Consider the following 17,516-nt stretch of genomic DNA (forward strand, 5'->3'; position numbering starts at 1 on the left):
TGGGATAGTCAGCCATGTTCTACTTTGCAGAAGCTCTGACTCGGAGAGCATTGCATTCGAAGGATGTATCATTAAATAGTTTTTAAATGAGCTCCATGTTCCACATAACAGAGGCTCATTCCAGTTGAATAAAAAGATCAGGTAGTAGGTGGTGTGAAAGACCTCAACCTGAGACCCTGGAGAGCCGCTGCCGGTCTGAGTAGACAATACTGACCTTGGTGGACCAAGGGCCTGATTCAGTAAAAGACCACTTTATATGTAAACTACACCTCCTGCAGCTATTAAATGGATTTATTTTAATTTGTGTTGTGTCCAATCCCACCCTACTTTTCAGATCCACCAAATCAGTTTACAATAAAATGAGAATTTGACAGGACAACCGAACCTCAAAGTCAGCCATCAACAGCAGCTGAAAGAGCAAACAGCCAATGGAGAGTTCTACAGACCAAAAACCAGCCTCCACACACACAAAACCCTCCAGAAGAGCCAGCGTGGTGTAGTGGTTAAGAGCAATGGTTGGAGCGGTGGAATCTGATCTGGAGAACCGGGTTTGATTCCCCACTCCTCCACATGAGCGGTGGAGGCTAATCTGGAAAACCGGGTTGGTTTCCCCACTCCTACACAGCTGGTTGACCTTGGGCTAGTCACACTCTCTCAGCCCCACCTACCTCCCAGGGTGTCTGTTGTGGGGAGGGGAAGGTGATTGTAAGCTGGTTTGAGTCTCCCTTAAGTGGTAGAGAAAGTCAGCATGTAAAAACCAACTCTTCTTCTTTTTCTTAATTGGCGCAGTCCCTTCAACCACAACCATCCATTAACTCAGGCCAAAACTCCACTTTCCCCTGTGGTTCCTTTCTCTTCACAAACTTCTTGAGGCATTGCAACATATGAGCACCTCTCTTGATAAAATTGGCCAGCATTAAAAGCCAGACCGTCCAGCTGGCTCCCCCCGCCCCCCACCCGCCTTATCTGGCCCGGCGTTTGATTGCTCACCTTGGAGTTTGTCCCCTTCTCCTCCACTCCTTCCGCTAGAAGCTGCCTGGTTCAGAGTCCGGGCAGACATCACAGGCTGCCTGACAGCTGCCCCCCGCCACCCACCTCCTCGCAGCCCCATGGAGCACCTCAACTCTTTGGTCCCGTCTGCTCTGTTAAGGTGAGTAGCCGTGGCTGGGTATAGGGTTGCCAGCTCCGGGCTGGCAAGTTCCTGGAGGTTTGGGGCAGGCCAGGAGCTGGACAGGAATGTAATGCCCTCGAGCCCACCCTCCAAAGCAGGCCATTTGCTCCAGGGGGACTGGTCTCTGTCGTCTGGAGATGAGTTGCAATTCTGGGAGTTCTCCGGGACCCACCGGGAGGCTTTAGGGTAGGGGGAGAAAGGGGGCTGGAGGGTGTGACAGACAAAGGGGGTCAACTGGAGCCTTCTGTGTACAACCCGGGCATGTGGTATTGCCTGCCCTCTTCCCCCCCCCCCATGCCAGAATCGGTCTTCCTCTTTTTGCCACCCAGAATCTTTCTGGTGTCTCAACTAGACGAGAATATGAGAAAATCAGCTGTGTTTGAGTTCACAACCCTCTTAAATCTCACACCACGAGTGAGAAGATGGGGGGTTGGGGGAGATGAGTTCACAGAAAACATAGGGTTGCCAATTCCAGGTTGGGAAATTCCTGGAGGTTTGGGGAGGGTGAGGTATGGAGAGGGACAGGGACCTCAGTGGGGTACAGTGCCAGAGTCCACCCTCCAAAGCAGCCATTTTCTCCCAGGGAACTGATCCCTGCAGTCTGGAGATTGCCTGTAATTCTGGGAGATCTCCAGGTACGGTTGCCAGATCCCTCTTCACCACCAGCAGGAGATTTGGGGCGGAGCCTGAGGAGCGCGGGGTTTGGAGAGGGGAGGGACTTCAACGCCATAGAATCCAATTGCCAAAGTGGCCATTTTCTCCAAGGGAGCTGACCTCCATCAGTTGGAGATCAGTTGTAATAGGAGATCTCCAGCTAGTACCTGGAGGTTGGCAACCCTATCTCCAGGCCCCACCTGGAAGTGGGCAACCCAACATTCTGAACCAGCACTACATTGATCAGCAAAAGTTGAGGGGTTTTAGATGGGACGGGCAACCATCTCCCCCTTTGCAGACACTCTGGGTCACATTGCAGGACCCAACTTGGGATCATCGAAAGAATTTCTGTGTCCGGCAGGTCAGTCTCCAGCGCAGGATCAGGCCTCAGCCGGCGCATCTGGGCCCCAAGTCCTCCACCCCAGAGGCCCTTCCGGGTCTGCGACCACAAGCGCAATGTGCGGAAGGGGCTGATGGCAGGGACCTTGCAGGAACTGTTGACCAAGGTCAGTGTCCATCTCTTGCGCCGCTCCCCAGCTCCTGTCTCTCAACTGTGCCTTGTTCGGGACTGTTCCATTTCAACCCTAATTATTCACCTCTTTTGTGATCCGTGGTTTTGTTTTAATGTTCTTGTACGTTTACATTTTTTCATTGCTTACATAAATTAAATGCCTCACAATAACAGTTTTTTCATCAAGGTGGAAATCACAGTGGCCTACCTCACAGGGCTTTTCTGAAAGCAAAGGCAGAAACACATGAAGCTGCCTCATAATGAATCAGACCCTTGGTCCATCAAAGTCAGTATTGTCTACTCAGACCTGCAGCAGCTCTCCAGGGTCTCAAACCAAGGTCTTTCACATCACCTACCTGCCTAGTCCCTTTAACTGGAGATGCCGGGGATTGAACCTGGGACCTTCTGCATGCCAAGCAGATGCTCTACCACTGAACCACAGCCCCTCTCTCCCTCCCTCATATGAAAATCAGAAGCAGGGCTGGGTGCATGCCAGAAGTCCACTGGAGAGCAGGAAACCAGCAGAATACCACCTTGTTGGGATTCATCTTCCTCATCAGCTCCAGTTACTTCCCTTTAATTAAAAAAGCAATTTTCTAGTCCTTATGAAAGACATTCAACAGGCTGAAATCTTACAATACAGATAGTTTGCATTCATATAGTTATGTCAGCATTCAAAGAGCTTCATACACACTTTATCTTGTTGCGATTCTTACCCAACAGTCCTGTAAGGTAGGCCAACATCATACCCATGTTCCCTCCTCAGGGGCAGTGCCCTGGGATCTTGTGGTTGCTGCGCATTATTGGTGGCTTGTAGTGCAGCATGTGCAACTTCTTTGCTATTAGGCTTTTGAAGAGCTCAAAAGGGCAGAAGGTAGCTATTTTAAATAAATAATAATATAGGCAGGTTATGAACCTGACACTTTTCAGGGCATCAAATGTGCAGTGCCCAGACCGAGGATGTCAGTGTTTTCTTTTAGTCCAGGACGCAAAAAGCCCTGCCCACAAACAAACAGCAACGGCAGCATCTTTAGCACGGAAGCCTCGACTTGCCTGTTGTTCCTTAGTGTGGAAGCCTCAGCCTACCTGTCGTTTTCTCTCTGCTCAGGCCATGGAGACATTGCTGCTGTCTGGGGTTGTTTCCTTGGTGCTGGAGGAAGATGGCACGTTGGTGGAGAGCGAGGAATTCTTTCACGTTCTGGACGATAACACGACCCTGATGGTGCTGAGCAAGGATCAGAAGTGGAGCCCTGGGAAGGTGAGCGGGGGAAGCAGACCAGAAAGAGAGGGGGGGGCGTTCCCTTAATGGGTGGACAGTCAGGTGGGTGGGTGATAGGGTTGCCAGCTCTGGGTTCGGAAATACCTGGAGAAATTGGGGGCAGAGCCTGAGGAAGGTGGGGTTTGTGGAGGGGAGGGACTTCAATGCCATAGAGTCCAATTGCCAAAGCGGCCATTTTCTCCAGGGGAACTGATCTCTATCAGCTGGAGATCAGTTGAAATAGTGGGGGAGCTCCAGCCACCACCTGGAGGTGGGTGATCAACAAACCTTTGAACTCATCGATCACATTTTTTATTCCATCTTCCCTACAAGGAGCTCCAGGTAGCATACGTGGCTCTCCCTTCTATCTTCACAACGTTTTATCTTCTGGGGCCGGTTAGGTTGAAAGAGCCTCAACATCTTCATATCTGAGATAAGATTTGGTTTATCTTATTTCATCAATTGTAGGTGTTAAGTAGCAGACCTAATAGTCCAGACAAGCCCAATCTTATCAGTCTTTGTGAAGCTAAGTAAGGTCAGTACATGGATAGGAACCACCAAGGAAGACCGGGGCTGCTATGTAGAGGCAGGCAATGGCGAACAGCCCCCAAACGTCACTTGCCTTGAAAACCCTACAAGATGGAACTTCGCAGGGTTGCCGTGAGCTGGCTGCAACTGGACGGCCTTTAGGAGCAGGATTGTGGGTCAAAGGGAGAAATAATCTAATTCTGATAAAGAGTCAGGGGTACAACACTTAGATGGATTAAAAAGGAGCATCCAGTTTTTAAAACCTTGTTTTTAATAGGAAGGTTTCCAAACACTGCAGATGGCCAGCACAATTTCAGAAGAGGCATTCCTCCTTTCTGTTCACACCCAAGGGGACGCCTCCTCCCTGATTGCGCCTGCTGCTGTAATCCGCAATCCATACAGGCCCCCAATAGTGCTTTGTGGTGTCACAGCAACAAACAGTGGTGATAGTCTAGCGCGGGAGAAAGCCTTCCTCCGCCCAGGCCAGCCTGATCCGCGCAGCCCTCTCTCTTTCTCTGTCCCCTCCAGGGTGGCAGCCGCTCATACGCGCTAAGCCGAGAGAAGCCCCGGGACAGCCGGGACATCGCCCGCATCACGTTCGATGTCTACAAGCTCAACCCCCGCGACCTCTTTGGCAGCCTCAACATTTCGGCGACCTTCTACGGGCTCTACTCCATGAGCTGCGACTTCAAGTGCCTCGGGCCCAAGAAAGTGCTCAGGTGAGGGGCCCCCACCCCAGGATGAGGCACAACTGGGGGGGGGGGCACACACACCATCTTTTGAGTAACCGTAATGCCAACTATCCCAAATGCTAGCTATCCCATAGCTACCAAGTGGCAGCGTTGACTATCCCTCATTCTAGAGAAGAAAAAGAGTTGGTTTTTTATATGCCGACTTTCTATACCACTTAAGGGAGACTCAAACCGGCTTACCATCACCTTCCCTTCCCCACCCTGTGAGGTAGGTGGGGTTGAGAGAGCTCTAAGAGAGCTGTGACTTGCCCAAGGTCACCCAGCTGGCTTCGTGCGTAGGAGTGGGGAAACCAACCCGGTTCACCAGATTAGCCTCCACCGCTCATGTGGAGGAGTGGGGAATCAAACCCCGGTTCTCCAGATCAGAGGCCACTGCTCCAAACCACCGCTCTTAACCACTACACCACGCTGGCTCTCTATCCTGCCCTTTCTTCAATGAGATCAGTGCATGATGCAGTTTCCCTTTCCCTCCTCAAAAGCTTTTCTCCCTCTCCCATATTACTAAGAATCTGGGTCCATCCACTGAAGCTGATGGGTGGGAGATTCAGGACAAACAGACGGAAGTACTTCTTCACACAGCGCATTGTTAAATGGTGGAACTCACTGCCCCAGGATGTGGTGACGGGCTGCCAGCTTGGAAGGCTTTAGAAGGGAGTGGGCAAATTCATGGAGGACGGGGCTACCAATGGACAGTCATGATGGACATTAATTCCCTCCAGTATCAGCCGCACTAGGCCTCTTTAAATCAGTTGCTGGGCAGTTACGGCCAGGAGGTTGCTGTCATCCTTATGTTCTTACCACGTGAGGTAGATTAAGCTGAAGAGATGCGACTGGCCCATGGTCACCCAGTGAGCTTCTTGGCAGAACAGGAATTTGAATTTGGCCTGCTCAGATCCCAGTCCAACTCTCTTAACCTCTACATCACACTAGTGTCTAATCCCCTCCTTCAAGTGATAGAAATTCCCTTCAAATTTAGCCAATTTGTGGCAACTACATAGGGTTTTCAAGGCAAGAGACTAAGAGAGGTGGTTTTGCCATTTCCTGCTTCTGCGTAATGACCCTGGACTTCCTTGGTGGTCTCCCATCCAAATACTATCCAGGGCCAACTCTGCTTAGCTTCTGAGATCTGACTAGGTTGGGCTAGCCTGGGCCATCCTACTAGCCTACCCTTCATTTATAGCAGCTCTTTTTTCTTCCCCCCTGCCCCTGAAAGGGAGATACTGCGGGTGGTCTCCGGCATCATGCATGGAATCGGGCACATCCTCTTGGGCGCCTCTCACTACATCCGTCACCTCGTGGAGGGCGGCGAAAACTGGCAGTCACACAGTCGGCTGCGTGGCTACGAACACTGAGCTCTCCTCCTCACTTCCTCTCCCGAGACACCAAGGCAGAATTTCCTCACCGCAACCCCACCCAAAAAAAATCACACGGCTGCAATTTCAACGGGGACAGCGATTTAAAACTAATAGGGTTGCACTGGACAACAGGGACAATAAATAAAAATAGGGTTGCACTGTAAAAAAGGGCTCATGAAGTTACTTGGAAAAATGATTAGAGACTGATCTACATTACTGTGTGTCGTTTGCTGTTAGCAGGAGCCTAGTATGTAATTTTTGCATCGTTTAATGTGTCGTGTTAACACTTATGCTTTTCTTCAGTCTGGAACCAACCAGAAATCTTTAAAAAAAACAGACTTCTACAATCCTGATCCTATTTAATTGTTTATCGAATGGCCCATCCTGTTGATTGTATTTACTCACTCTGTGTAATCTGCCTTGAGTCCCATTGAGAAAGGCAGACTACAAATAACATAAATAAATAATTTTTTAAAAAAAACAAAAAAGATGGGGCCTCGAGTTCCATGTTGATTTTCTCCCGTGGACCGACATGGAGACCCAAAGACTTTGCCCTGTAACTTGGGAAAGGGCGAGCCCTGCTAGTTTAGACAGTGGCGGTCTTCCATCGAAGCGGATCACTGGCTCTTCTAAGCCAGTAATGCCTGCTCCAATTGGCAGGAGCTCTCCAACATTTGGCCGGGAAGCCCTTCCAAAATTTGTGGCACAAGATCCTTTTCCAACCTGGGGGGCACCAGGGATGGTTCCTGGGATCTTGGGTTTGCAAAGCATGAGCTCTACCCAACAAGCTTTGAACTCAGGCCCCACACTAGCCAGGGCTCACGAACCTTGCTGGGTTTCTCCATGTGTCCCATGGCCTAGCAGTGCTGTTTGATACAACTTGCAAGAGCACCAACCGTCTGGGCTCATTGCTGTGTTTCTCAGCAGTACTGCACGTATGCACCAAGGCTTGTTCTCCTAAAGAAACACAATGGCCAAGAGCTGGAGAGGGGGGCGGTGAGGCCTCAGCAATGCACACTCAGCAATTCAAGGATCAGCTATATCAGCTCCCACAATCCACCCGCCCCCCATTTAATTCAGTAGCGCGGTTCTCCCAAAAGAAGTTCACAGCCAAACAGGTAAAGAAATAATTATCTTAATAACTGCAGAAAAAAACAAGATCCATTAGGGACTAGACAAGAGAATACAAGGGTGCCTCCAGCACCCTCTGGCAAAAGTCTTCCAATGTCCTTGTGATGAGAAGCAGCAATGAGCACAAACACATGGCGCCCCTTTCCCACCCCCCCAGAGGCCAGCCCTCCAGTGCAAAAGGCAGTTGCTACCATCTTTCAGCCAAGAGGGCACACCCTCCTTCTTCCAAGTCAGTCCTCCAAGATCTCCGCAAAAAGCTCCCTTCGCTTCTTCTCCGCCTCTTGGAGGCGGTCCCAGTCCCGGCGGCGCTTGAGGAAGTGTGTCAAGGCGAAATTGCGGACCAGGTGGTGGCCAAAGGGGTCGTTCCGTAGCTTCTGTTCGTGCTCCGCTACGAAAGGAAGGAGGGAGAGGGAAGTGCATCGTGGGAACCAAGGACCAAGCCCTGCTTGGCTGGAGGTGTTTTGGACATCTGGAAGCAGGGCTGGGAGCATCCCTGGATGGCACACAGAGTAGACAGTGCTAGGCCAGATGGATTGGTGGTCTAATTCGGGAGAAGAAGGCAGCTTCCTACGTTCATAAAAAGGTATGGAGGAGCCATGGCTCTATGAAAGAGCCTCTGCTTGGCATGCAGAAGGTCCCAGGCTCCTTCCCAGGCATCACCAGTTAAAAGAATCAGGTGATGTGAAAGACCTCTGCCTAAGACCCTGTAGAGCTGCTGCCAGTCTGAGTAGACAATATTGACCATGATGGACCAAATGTCTTGATTCAATATCAGGCAGCATCATGTGTGACTGGGGCATCTGGCAGGGCTCCATGCCTTTGAACACATGAAGCCGCCTGATACTGAATCAGACCCTTGATCCATCAAAGTCAGTCTTGTCTACTCAGACCGGCAGTGGCTCTCCAGGGTCCCAGGTGGAGATCTTTCACATCACCTACTTGCCTAGTCCCTTTAACTGGAGATGCTGGGGATTGAACCTGGGACCTTTTGTATGCAAAGCAGATGCTCTACCACTGAGCCACAGCCCCTCCACTCCCTCAGAGCCGCTGTGCATAAAGACCCCTGAGCACGAAAGAGGAAGAGGCTCACAAATCTTTTTCGGAATTGCTCATAAGGCAATCATCCCAGCCAGGATGCACTTCTCATTTGGGCCACTGGGGGCACTCACTAAGAACAAACAGAATTCACCCGGATCTCTGATCCACGGCCAGTGAGTGGCTGCTTACTCTCACGGGGACCTCCTGCAGAACCATCTCCCTGGTTGAAGGAAAAGGGAAGTCTTACCCAGTTCCTGGGCCATCTCCCGCTTGGCTGGGAGCGTGGCTCTGCTCCAGATGGCATCCAGAACACGGCTCCCGTGCTTACTGCAGGCCAGAGGTAAGTAGTGACCCTGGGAATGAAAAAGGAAGAGGAGGATCAAGGGACACATCACGTACACAGGAAGTTGCCTTATAATGAGTCGGGCCCTTGGTCCATCGAGGTATTGCCTGTTCAGACTGGCATCCGTTCTCCAGGGTCTCAGGTGGAGGTTTTTCACATCACCTATTACATGATCCTTTTAACTGGAGATGCCGGATATTGAACCTGGGACCTTCTGCATATTAAGCAGAGGATCTGCCACTCAGCCACGTCCCCTCCCCACAATCTCTCTTATTCTGTGTGATTTATTCTGCTGCTGGTCATGAAGGTGAGAGGCACAGGGTGGTGTAGAGAAATAACACCCCCGTCCCCCTGTCCCCCGGCTAAGGAAAACACAAAAGCGACCCTTTCTCCAGCTTCTGAGGTTGCTCACACATTTTCAAGAGTCTTTTATCCAACGTGGCACAGAATACAACAGCCCCGGGTAGGAGATAACTCCCTCAGTCCTGCAGTGTGTGTCTCACTCCCTCCAAACATGAGATAGTTTATTCTGTTTTAAACTGTTATGCCGCCTTTCCATCCCATCAGGGTCCCCAAGAGGCGCACATCAAAAATGTTAAAATATTTGAACAACTGAAAATGTGATTAAAATCATAAACTACAGTAACACACACAAACACCACCAGAACCAGGAAGGAGGGCCAGTAATTGTTACTGGGAGTATGCCGAACAAAACAAAAAAGTCTTCACCGACTTGGGGATGACACCAATAGAGGGGGAGAGATGAATCTCCCTGGGGAGGGAGCTCCAAAGTTTTGGTGCCACAACCAAGAAGGCCCTTTCTCAGGTTGCCACCTGTCTAGTCTCAGATGGTGGGGGCAACCAAAGCAGGCCCTTCGAAGATGACCAGAGTGAGTGGGGAGGTTCGTATGGGAGAAGGGGCTGTGGCTCAGTGGTAGAGCATCTGCTTGGCATGCAGAAGGTCCCAGGTTCAATCCCCAGCATCTCCAGTTGAAGGAACCAGGCAAGTAGGTAATGTGAAAGACCCCTGCCTGAGACCCTGGAGAGCCGTTGCCAGTCTGAGAAGACAATACTGACTTCGATGGACCAAGGGCCTGGCTCAGCAGAAGGCAGCTTCATGTGTTCATGGTGGTCCTTAATTCAATAAAAACACATAAACCACCAATACAAGAACCAGGGAGGAGGGCCAATAATGGTTATTAGCGGTATGCCAAACAAAGGAAAAACAAAACAGTTCTCTTGCTGCTGCACCACTCTTGCCGGGAGTTCTGCCGCTTCCGGTGATAACGTGCTTATTTTGGCCTCGGTGCCACGGCCCTTATTACCTTAAGCAGGCGCAGAACTTTGCGCCTCTGCTTCTCGGCGACGGAGGGGCTGGCCAGGAGGGCGTCGAAGACGTGGCTGCCCGCAGGGTCACAAGCCAGCGTGACCAGATCCTCGGGAGCCATGGCGGCCAGGCTGCGCAGAACAACGGAAGGGTCGGCGAAATGCAAGCAGTGCTGGAGAACCAAGGAGCCGTGATAGGAGACGGAGCTCAGAGGGCAGGAAGGGGCGGCCTGCGGGGGTGGGGGGAGAGAGAAAGACCCACAGATGGGAGGAGGCACAGCAGCCAAGAGCAATTCAGGCGCATACCCTTCCCTCCTCTTTCCCGCTCTGGCTTCCAACCCCTCTGTTACCCAACCCCTCACTGCCCCAAGAGCCTACCTGATCCTTTGTTGCCGTTTCTTCCTCCTCCTCTTCTTCCTCGCCATAATACACCTCATAAGCCAGCAGAGAGGCAATAAGTGGGGCACACACCAGCTGGCGAGAAGGGGGCTCCCAGCAGTGGAAAGCCTGGGGGGGGAGCAGGACAGGAAACAGCAGTGAGGCCAAACTGAACAACGGGGTGTGAGAGTTATAGACGTGGAGAAGGGAGGGAAGAAGAAGGGATTTCTCACCTCCAAGAGTACCTGCAGCGCCTCCTGCTGGTGAGCCCCGTGTTTTCTGCAGGCGCCCAGGAGTGCCGTGACCACACCCAGGTGCTCAAGGGCCAGCATCTCTTCCAGGCCAGGGCTCAGCTCTTCAAACAGCCTTCCTAGCTGGAGAGGAAGAGGAAGAGTTGGTTTTTATATGCCGACTTTCTCTACCACTTAAGGAAGAATCAAACCGGCTTACAATCTCCTTCCCTTCCCCACTCCACAACAGACACCCTGTGAGGTAGGTGGGGCTGAGAGAGTGTGACTAGCCCAAGGTCACCCAGCTGGCTTCCTGTGTAGGAGTGGGGAAACAAACCCAGTTCACCAGATTAGCATCCACTGCTCATGTGGAGGAGTGGGGAATCAAACTCAGTTCTCCAGATCAGTCCACCGCTCCAAACCACCACTCTTAACCACTACACCAAGGAAGGGGAGAATGAGGGAGCCAGGAGAGCAAAACACATGCCCACTTGGCTCTATTTCCCCCTTCTCTTACCCGCCCTCGGTTACAAGATTGATTGGGCCCATCTGCACAACACCACGCTGTGCACATCTGCCCAACACACTGTGCCAATTTCATGGGCGGCCCAGAGAGTCGCTGCCCTTTTACACAGCACAGTTTCGACCCCTCTTCCCTGCGTCAGCCAAGTAAAATTCCCCCTAAGGCAAGCGTTTGAAGAGCTCACTCGATCAAAGCAAAAAGTGCACTGCAGAACAGCTCAGCTCCCTTTCAAGACTTCAACCTATCCGCAGGTTAGCTGGGGAGATACAGCTGAGTTCAGATCCGCTGGCAAGCCCTTTAGATCTCAGCTCTCTTAGAAACCAAGGTATATATATACCCCTCTGCAATACAGGGAGGTGCCACAGCTCAGAGGCAGAGCATCTGCTTGGCATGCAGAAGGTCCCAGGTTCAATCCCCAGCATCTCCAGTTAAAGGGACTAGGCAGGTAGGTGATGTGAAAGACCTCTGCCTAAGACCCTGGAGAGGGGCTGTGGCTCAGTAGTAGAGCATCTGCTTGGCTTGCAGAAAATCCCAGGTTCAATCCCCAGCATCTCCAGTTAAAGGGACTAGGCAGGTAGGTGATGGGAAAGATCCCCGCCTGAGACCCTGGAGAGCCGCTGCCAGTCTGAGTGGACAATACAGACTTTGATGGATTGAGGGTCTGATTCAGTACATAAGGCAGCATCATGTGCTTGCATTCATACGAAGTCACCCCACCTCCTTAATGCAATATTTATGGGCTTGAAGCCAGCATGTCACCCCACACATCACAGCCGCAACAGCAACACAGATTTCAAAGGCTCCCCTACACAGTTACAAACATGGACGGAACCATTTCCCCAGCTCCACCCCTGCTGGCCGACAGGAAAGGTCTGCACCAGGAAAGTGACATGGTCGGCCACAGTATGAACAGAGAGTTGGACTTGATGGACCTTGGTCTGATCCAGCATGGCCCTTCTTATGTTCTTATGAGAGGGGGAGGAGCAGATGGCCCACCGCTCCACCAGTACAGCTTCCCGGGGACTGCAGCCAGCCTCCAGGTGGCCCCCACAAGCCAAACGTCGAGGGTTCTCACTCACCAGCTTGCAGGAGGCTGCCTGGATGAGCCGCTGCAGAGTGAAGTTAGCCACTTGGTGGGCTGCCAGGGCCTGCAGCTGCCCTTTCACGTGAACCCTGTAGAAGGAGCGCAGGGCCTTCGGGGACGACACTTCCAGCACCTTGTCCAGAACCCGGCTGCACGTCGCGTCCTTCAGGAACACCAGGAGGGCACTGGGGGGAAGAAATGTCCCAGTCAGAAGAAGAGTTGGTGTTTATAACTTGATTTTCTCTATCGTAAGGAGTCTCAGACCAGCTTACAATCTCCTTCCCTTCCCCACAATGGACACCTTGTAAGGCAGGAGTGGTTGAGAGAGTTTGGAGAGAACTGTGACTAGCCCAAGGTCACCCAGCTGACTTCATGTGGAGGAGTGGGGCATCAAACCCGGTTCTCCAGATTAGAGTCTGCCACTTTTAATCAATACACCATGCTGGCTCTCAGGAGATCCAACACACACCCACAGAACAAACATACAAGGTCCGCCCTGCCACACTCTTAAAAGCTATCAAAGCTCATCTTCTGAGCCTCAGAGCCAATCAAAAGTCAACCACAGCATCCCTAACCAATCAAGGGAGCTGTAGCTGGGTTCACATGTGAGTCGTTGCCAGTCAGCCAATCGCAACTCACACCCATTCTGGCCAACAAATCCAACACATATTTATCCCGCCCATCCTGAAGGCAACCTGCGTGGTTCTCCCCTCCTCTATTTTAGCCTAACAACAACCCTGTGAGGTAGGTTAGGCTCAGAGTTCAAGATCATCCACTGAGCTACAAAGTGGAGCAGGGATTTGAACCTGGGTCTCCCCAGTCCTAATAAAACACTCTAACCACTACACAATACCGGTTCTCAGATCTAAAAACACACCGCAGCCAATAAGATGGCTTACCTTTGCCCAGCAGCCGGGTTGCAAGAGCTCAGGTAGCCAATCACAGAGCAGCACAACTGGGAACAAGCTTCGGGCAACTTCCTGTGCAAGACCTCCATCGCCACCTGGAGGCAGAGGCTGAAGAATTTGTTGGTGATGAAATCTGGGAAAAGGGGGAGGTTTGAGAAGAGTTCAGACGGCACAGGAAAGGGCTTTCCATACCCACCCACTGCCTCTCCCCATCTTAGATCCACGACCCTGAAGGTTCTTTTAAATAAGGTTGCCAACCTCCTGGTAGAACCTAGAAATATTCTGGAATGACAAGTGATCTCCAGATGACAGTTCCCCTGGAGAAAATGGTTGCTTTGAAAGGTGGACTCTATGGCATTATACCTCTGCTGAGGTCCCTCCCATCCCCAGGCCCCATCCTCCAAATCTACAGGAATTTCCAAACCTAGAGCCGACAACCCTATTTTTAAGCCGTGCCATCTGTTTAAGGGGATCCTATTTGGGGGGAAAGGAAGCCCAGAAATGTTTTAAATAAGCAAAAATCAATAGATGCTTAATTTCAAAATGCTTCTTGCATTTTGGAGGGCCACCATAGACAGCAAATGCCAAGATTCCCAGCAAGTGGCACCATCTCACCAGAAATAAGCTTCTGAAAGCTTTCGCTGAACCCCTGCAAAAGAGTCAAGAAGGAGTTTGGGACCTCAAAGTCCACGGGTGCCTCGCTTCCCGATTTGGCTTGCTTGGTTCTGGAATGCGAAGACCCTGGAGGGTCAAGGGGGGGACAGAATGAATGAATGAATGAGAGAGAGAGAGAGAGAGAGAGAGAGAGAGAGAAAGAGAGAGAGAGAATCAGATGAATTCAAATGCAGAGATTAACCAACAATTACATACCAGATAATTATTTCAAGAATGCATGACATCATAACATGGTTACATCACTCAAGTAAAAAGATGCCTTTGCATGCAATCATATCGATACTTCTTGTTGCCCAGAGTGTTTCTTAAAGTCCACACACACTGATGGGAGTCTAAATTAGCCACAACCATCCAGGAAAAGAGATGGGGGGGGGAAGGCACATACCAATGGGGAAACCAAAAAAGAAATTGTACTGACCAGAAGGAGTGGACATTAAAAAAAGAAAGATGGGGGGGGTGCAGGGCTGATCTACATGTTCAGAGAAAGCTCGTGGTATAGCCCTCCCCAGATTACTCCACTTCAGGATGCAACTGGAGGAAACCACGTGTCTGAATGTTCCCTTCTTTCACATACACCCTGTGGGCACCATGGCGCCTGCTGACACCTTCCCTGGTGCCCACCAAGTGCTTTTAGAAAGTGGGTGGGAGCAGGGGTGCCTTTTGCCCAGCAGGGCTTTTGATTGGCTGGGCAGAATAAAAGACATCCTGTTAAATAGAGCTTCGGCCTGAAATGTGGCAGAGGTACTAAAGACGAAGAAGACGAGTTGGTTTTTATATGCTGACTTTCTCTACCACTTAAGGAAGACTCAAACCAGCTTATAATCACCTTCCCTTCCCCTCCCCACAAGAGACACCCTGTGAGGTAGGTGGGGCTGAGAGAGCTCTAACAGAGCTGGACTTGCCCAAGGTCACCCAGCTGGCTTTATGTGGAGGAGTGGGGAAACAAATCCAGTTCACCAGATTAGTCTCCGCCGCTCAAGTGGAGGAGTGGGGAATCAAACCCGGTTCTCCAGATTAGAGTCCGCTGCCCCAAACCACCACTCTTTACTACTACACCATGCTAGCTCTCCACCACATCGAGTGTGTGTGTGTAAAAAGTGCCGTCAAGTCACAGCTTGTAGGGTTTTTTAGACAAGAGACGTTGAGAGGTGGTTTGCCATCACCTGCCTCTCCGTGGGCTGAGAGAGTTCAGAGAGAACTGTGACTGGCCAAAGGTCACCCCAGCAGGCTTCATGTGGAGGAGCCCCATATCTTGCGGCTGGTTTGCATTACCATCTGCACTTACCTAATACCTGGAGCCCCCGACCCCCGTCTGAGCCGACTCTGGCCCCTCCAAGCGCCTGCAACAAAGTCCGCACCACAAAGCTGGCATGGGCATCCAAAGCGAAGGCCGACAACTCCCCCTGCACGGCTCTGCCCAGCTCCAAAACAAGGTCCTCCAGCGTCTCAGAATCCTCCGCTCCATCCTTGATCAGCAACAGGGCTCTCAGAATGGCGGCTTCCAGGATGTGGGCACCGCAGGAGTGGCAGGCCACCAAGCGCAGGGAGGGGACCAAGGCCCTCAGCAGGCGGCACAAGCTGGCAGGAGAAGCTGAGGACACCAGGGCCTGCAGGAGCAGAGAGCCAGCAGGGTCCAGGGACAGAGGCACGGCCACTGCCTCCGCCTCCTCCAGAACGTTGCTGACAAACAGACCTGTGGATGGGAAGGGAGAAAAATGCAACCCATCAATAATGCTTCTGTGTGACGGAAGAATGTAACATCACAGGCAGTTCGTTTGGGAATCAGCTTGTTACATTATGGTGGGGAGAGGACCAAGGGGAAGGAGTTACGCCAACCCCCAACATTCCTATCCTACCATCACCATCCATCTTTCAAGATTTGATTACGCACTCCTCCAACCTTCCTAAGGACTAGAAACTTGGGGGCTTCTTTAAGAACCTTCAGATGCATCCAAATGCACTGAATCGAGGTAGCGCCATAGAATATACAGAACTCCAGATAGGGGTTGCTTCACTAAATGGCTTCAAGCCAGCACTGAGCCTCAGAACCTATTTCTCTTTGATACCAAGGCCCATTTCCAAGGCATGGAAAAACAGCTGCAAAGGGGCATTTTCTTCATGGGTAAAAGTAAAGGTCCACTGTGCAAGCACCGAGTCATTCCTGACCCATGGGGTGACATCACATCCCGACATTTACTAGGCAGACTTTGTTATATGGGGTGGTTTGCCAGTGCCTTCCCCAGTCATCTTCCCTTTACCCCCAGCAAGCTGGGTACTCATTCTTCTTCGTGGGAGAGCCCTCAAATTCCACTTGAACTTATTGGTCTGTGGGTGAAGACAGGGAACCGCAGCCCCCAGGAAACGGTTCAACCGTAACATCTTTCAGATTACAGGTTAACTTCTGCTGGGTTAACCAACCATCTTCTGCTGTCCACCCACACCACTCCTAGCCACACGCCCCCTCCCACAACACTCCCCACTAGCTTACACACTTAAGGTAGTCAGGAGTAAAAATTTCCAAGTCCTTTCCCTTTTTAATGCAACGCCTGCCACACAAACACAATCAAGCAGATAACCACATATCTACCTTATCCCCCCCAAAAAAAGTCTTACCCTTCTCCTCATCAGAGCCAAACCCAGATTTCAGGGTTTCATGGGCCTTTTGGAAATATTTGGCTTCTGCAGGCTCCAATCTGGGGAGCGACCCCTCCTGGCTCGCCTTCGAACCTTCCTTCTGTGCCGACGAGACAGCGGAGCCCTCTTTTCGGGGCCTCTTTCTGCTTCTGCCTCCTTTCTCACATTGGGGAGGTACCCCCATGGCTCCAACAGGGTCTCACTACAGAAGGCAGCCTGTGGTAGGAAAACAGCAGTTACTGGAGAATGAAGGAGGGGGGAGCAAATGAGAACAGAAGGGGGATTAACGGAGGAAGGGCCAGGGAGAGCTGCGTTCAAATCCAAAAAGTAGGCTGGGTGACCTTGGGCCAGTCACAATAGTCCCACCTAGCCTACCTTACAAGGTTGTACTAATGACAAGAGGATAGGGAAAGAAACGATACACCACCCTGAACTTCATGGCAGGAGATTATTAATAATAATGATTAAAAAGACTGCCAGCACAGGGAGAGGGGAGAAGGACAGGGAAAAAGCACAACTGCCATTCTCTTTCGTCACAAGGTACCCATGCTTTTTATTTTAGCCCTTGATAGGGCATTTTATATATGACTTTTATACAGGTCGGTATGCAATGTTTGTTTGTTTGATTTTCTTTATACTGCCAATAATTCTATTTATTGATTGATTTTATCTCTACCCCACTCTTCTCCCTAATGGGGATCCAAAGCAGTTCACATCATTCTCCTTTCCTCCATTTTATCCTCACATTCACCCTGTGAGGTAAGTTAGACTGAGAGACTGTCACTGGCTTCCATGGCAGCGCGGGAATTCAAACCTGGGTCTCCCAGATCCTAGCCTAACCACTGGTTTTATTACAAGCCGCCTTGAAAGCCATTTGGCTAAAAGAGGTGGGCAGATGGGCAGGAGAGGGCTGCAACACCCAAGGCTTGTGAAATCAATAAATAAAATCCAAGTGGAGTTTTACCTCTGTCGCTTCAGTACTAAGTTAGGAGGCTGCATCACCTGTTGAGCTGCTGC

The 17,516-nt window shown here is 51.0% G+C and overlaps 2 protein-coding genes across 2 annotated transcripts; one reads left to right on the forward strand and one right to left on the reverse strand.

Moving 5' to 3' along the window:
- Positions 1–1,097: 1,097 nt before the first annotated feature.
- On the forward strand, positions 1,098–6,226 carry CIDEB (cell death inducing DFFA like effector b). Its single transcript, XM_056863651.1, has 5 exons — positions 1,098–1,150; positions 2,187–2,331; positions 3,445–3,594; positions 4,651–4,841; positions 6,088–6,226. Exons 1-5 carry the CDS (start codon positions 1,110–1,112, stop codon positions 6,224–6,226), a joined length of 666 nt encoding a protein of 221 aa, XP_056719629.1. The 5' UTR covers positions 1,098–1,109.
- Positions 6,227–7,559: 1,333 nt separating this feature from the next.
- Positions 7,560–16,683, reverse strand: NOP9 (NOP9 nucleolar protein). Its single transcript, XM_056863595.1, has 10 exons — positions 16,479–16,683; positions 15,151–15,558; positions 13,806–13,931; positions 13,182–13,323; positions 12,278–12,467; positions 10,679–10,819; positions 10,446–10,574; positions 10,067–10,297; positions 8,646–8,751; positions 7,560–7,748 (listed from the first exon to the last, which is right to left on the reverse strand). Exons 1-10 carry the CDS (start codon positions 16,681–16,683, stop codon positions 7,591–7,593), a joined length of 1,836 nt encoding a protein of 611 aa, XP_056719573.1. The 3' UTR covers positions 7,560–7,590.
- Positions 16,684–17,516: the final 833 nt, after the last annotated feature.

Source organism: Euleptes europaea, chromosome 18 (assembly GCF_029931775.1).
Source record: "Euleptes europaea isolate rEulEur1 chromosome 18, rEulEur1.hap1, whole genome shotgun sequence".
Classification (NCBI taxonomy): Eukaryota; Metazoa; Chordata; class Lepidosauria; order Squamata; family Sphaerodactylidae; genus Euleptes; species Euleptes europaea.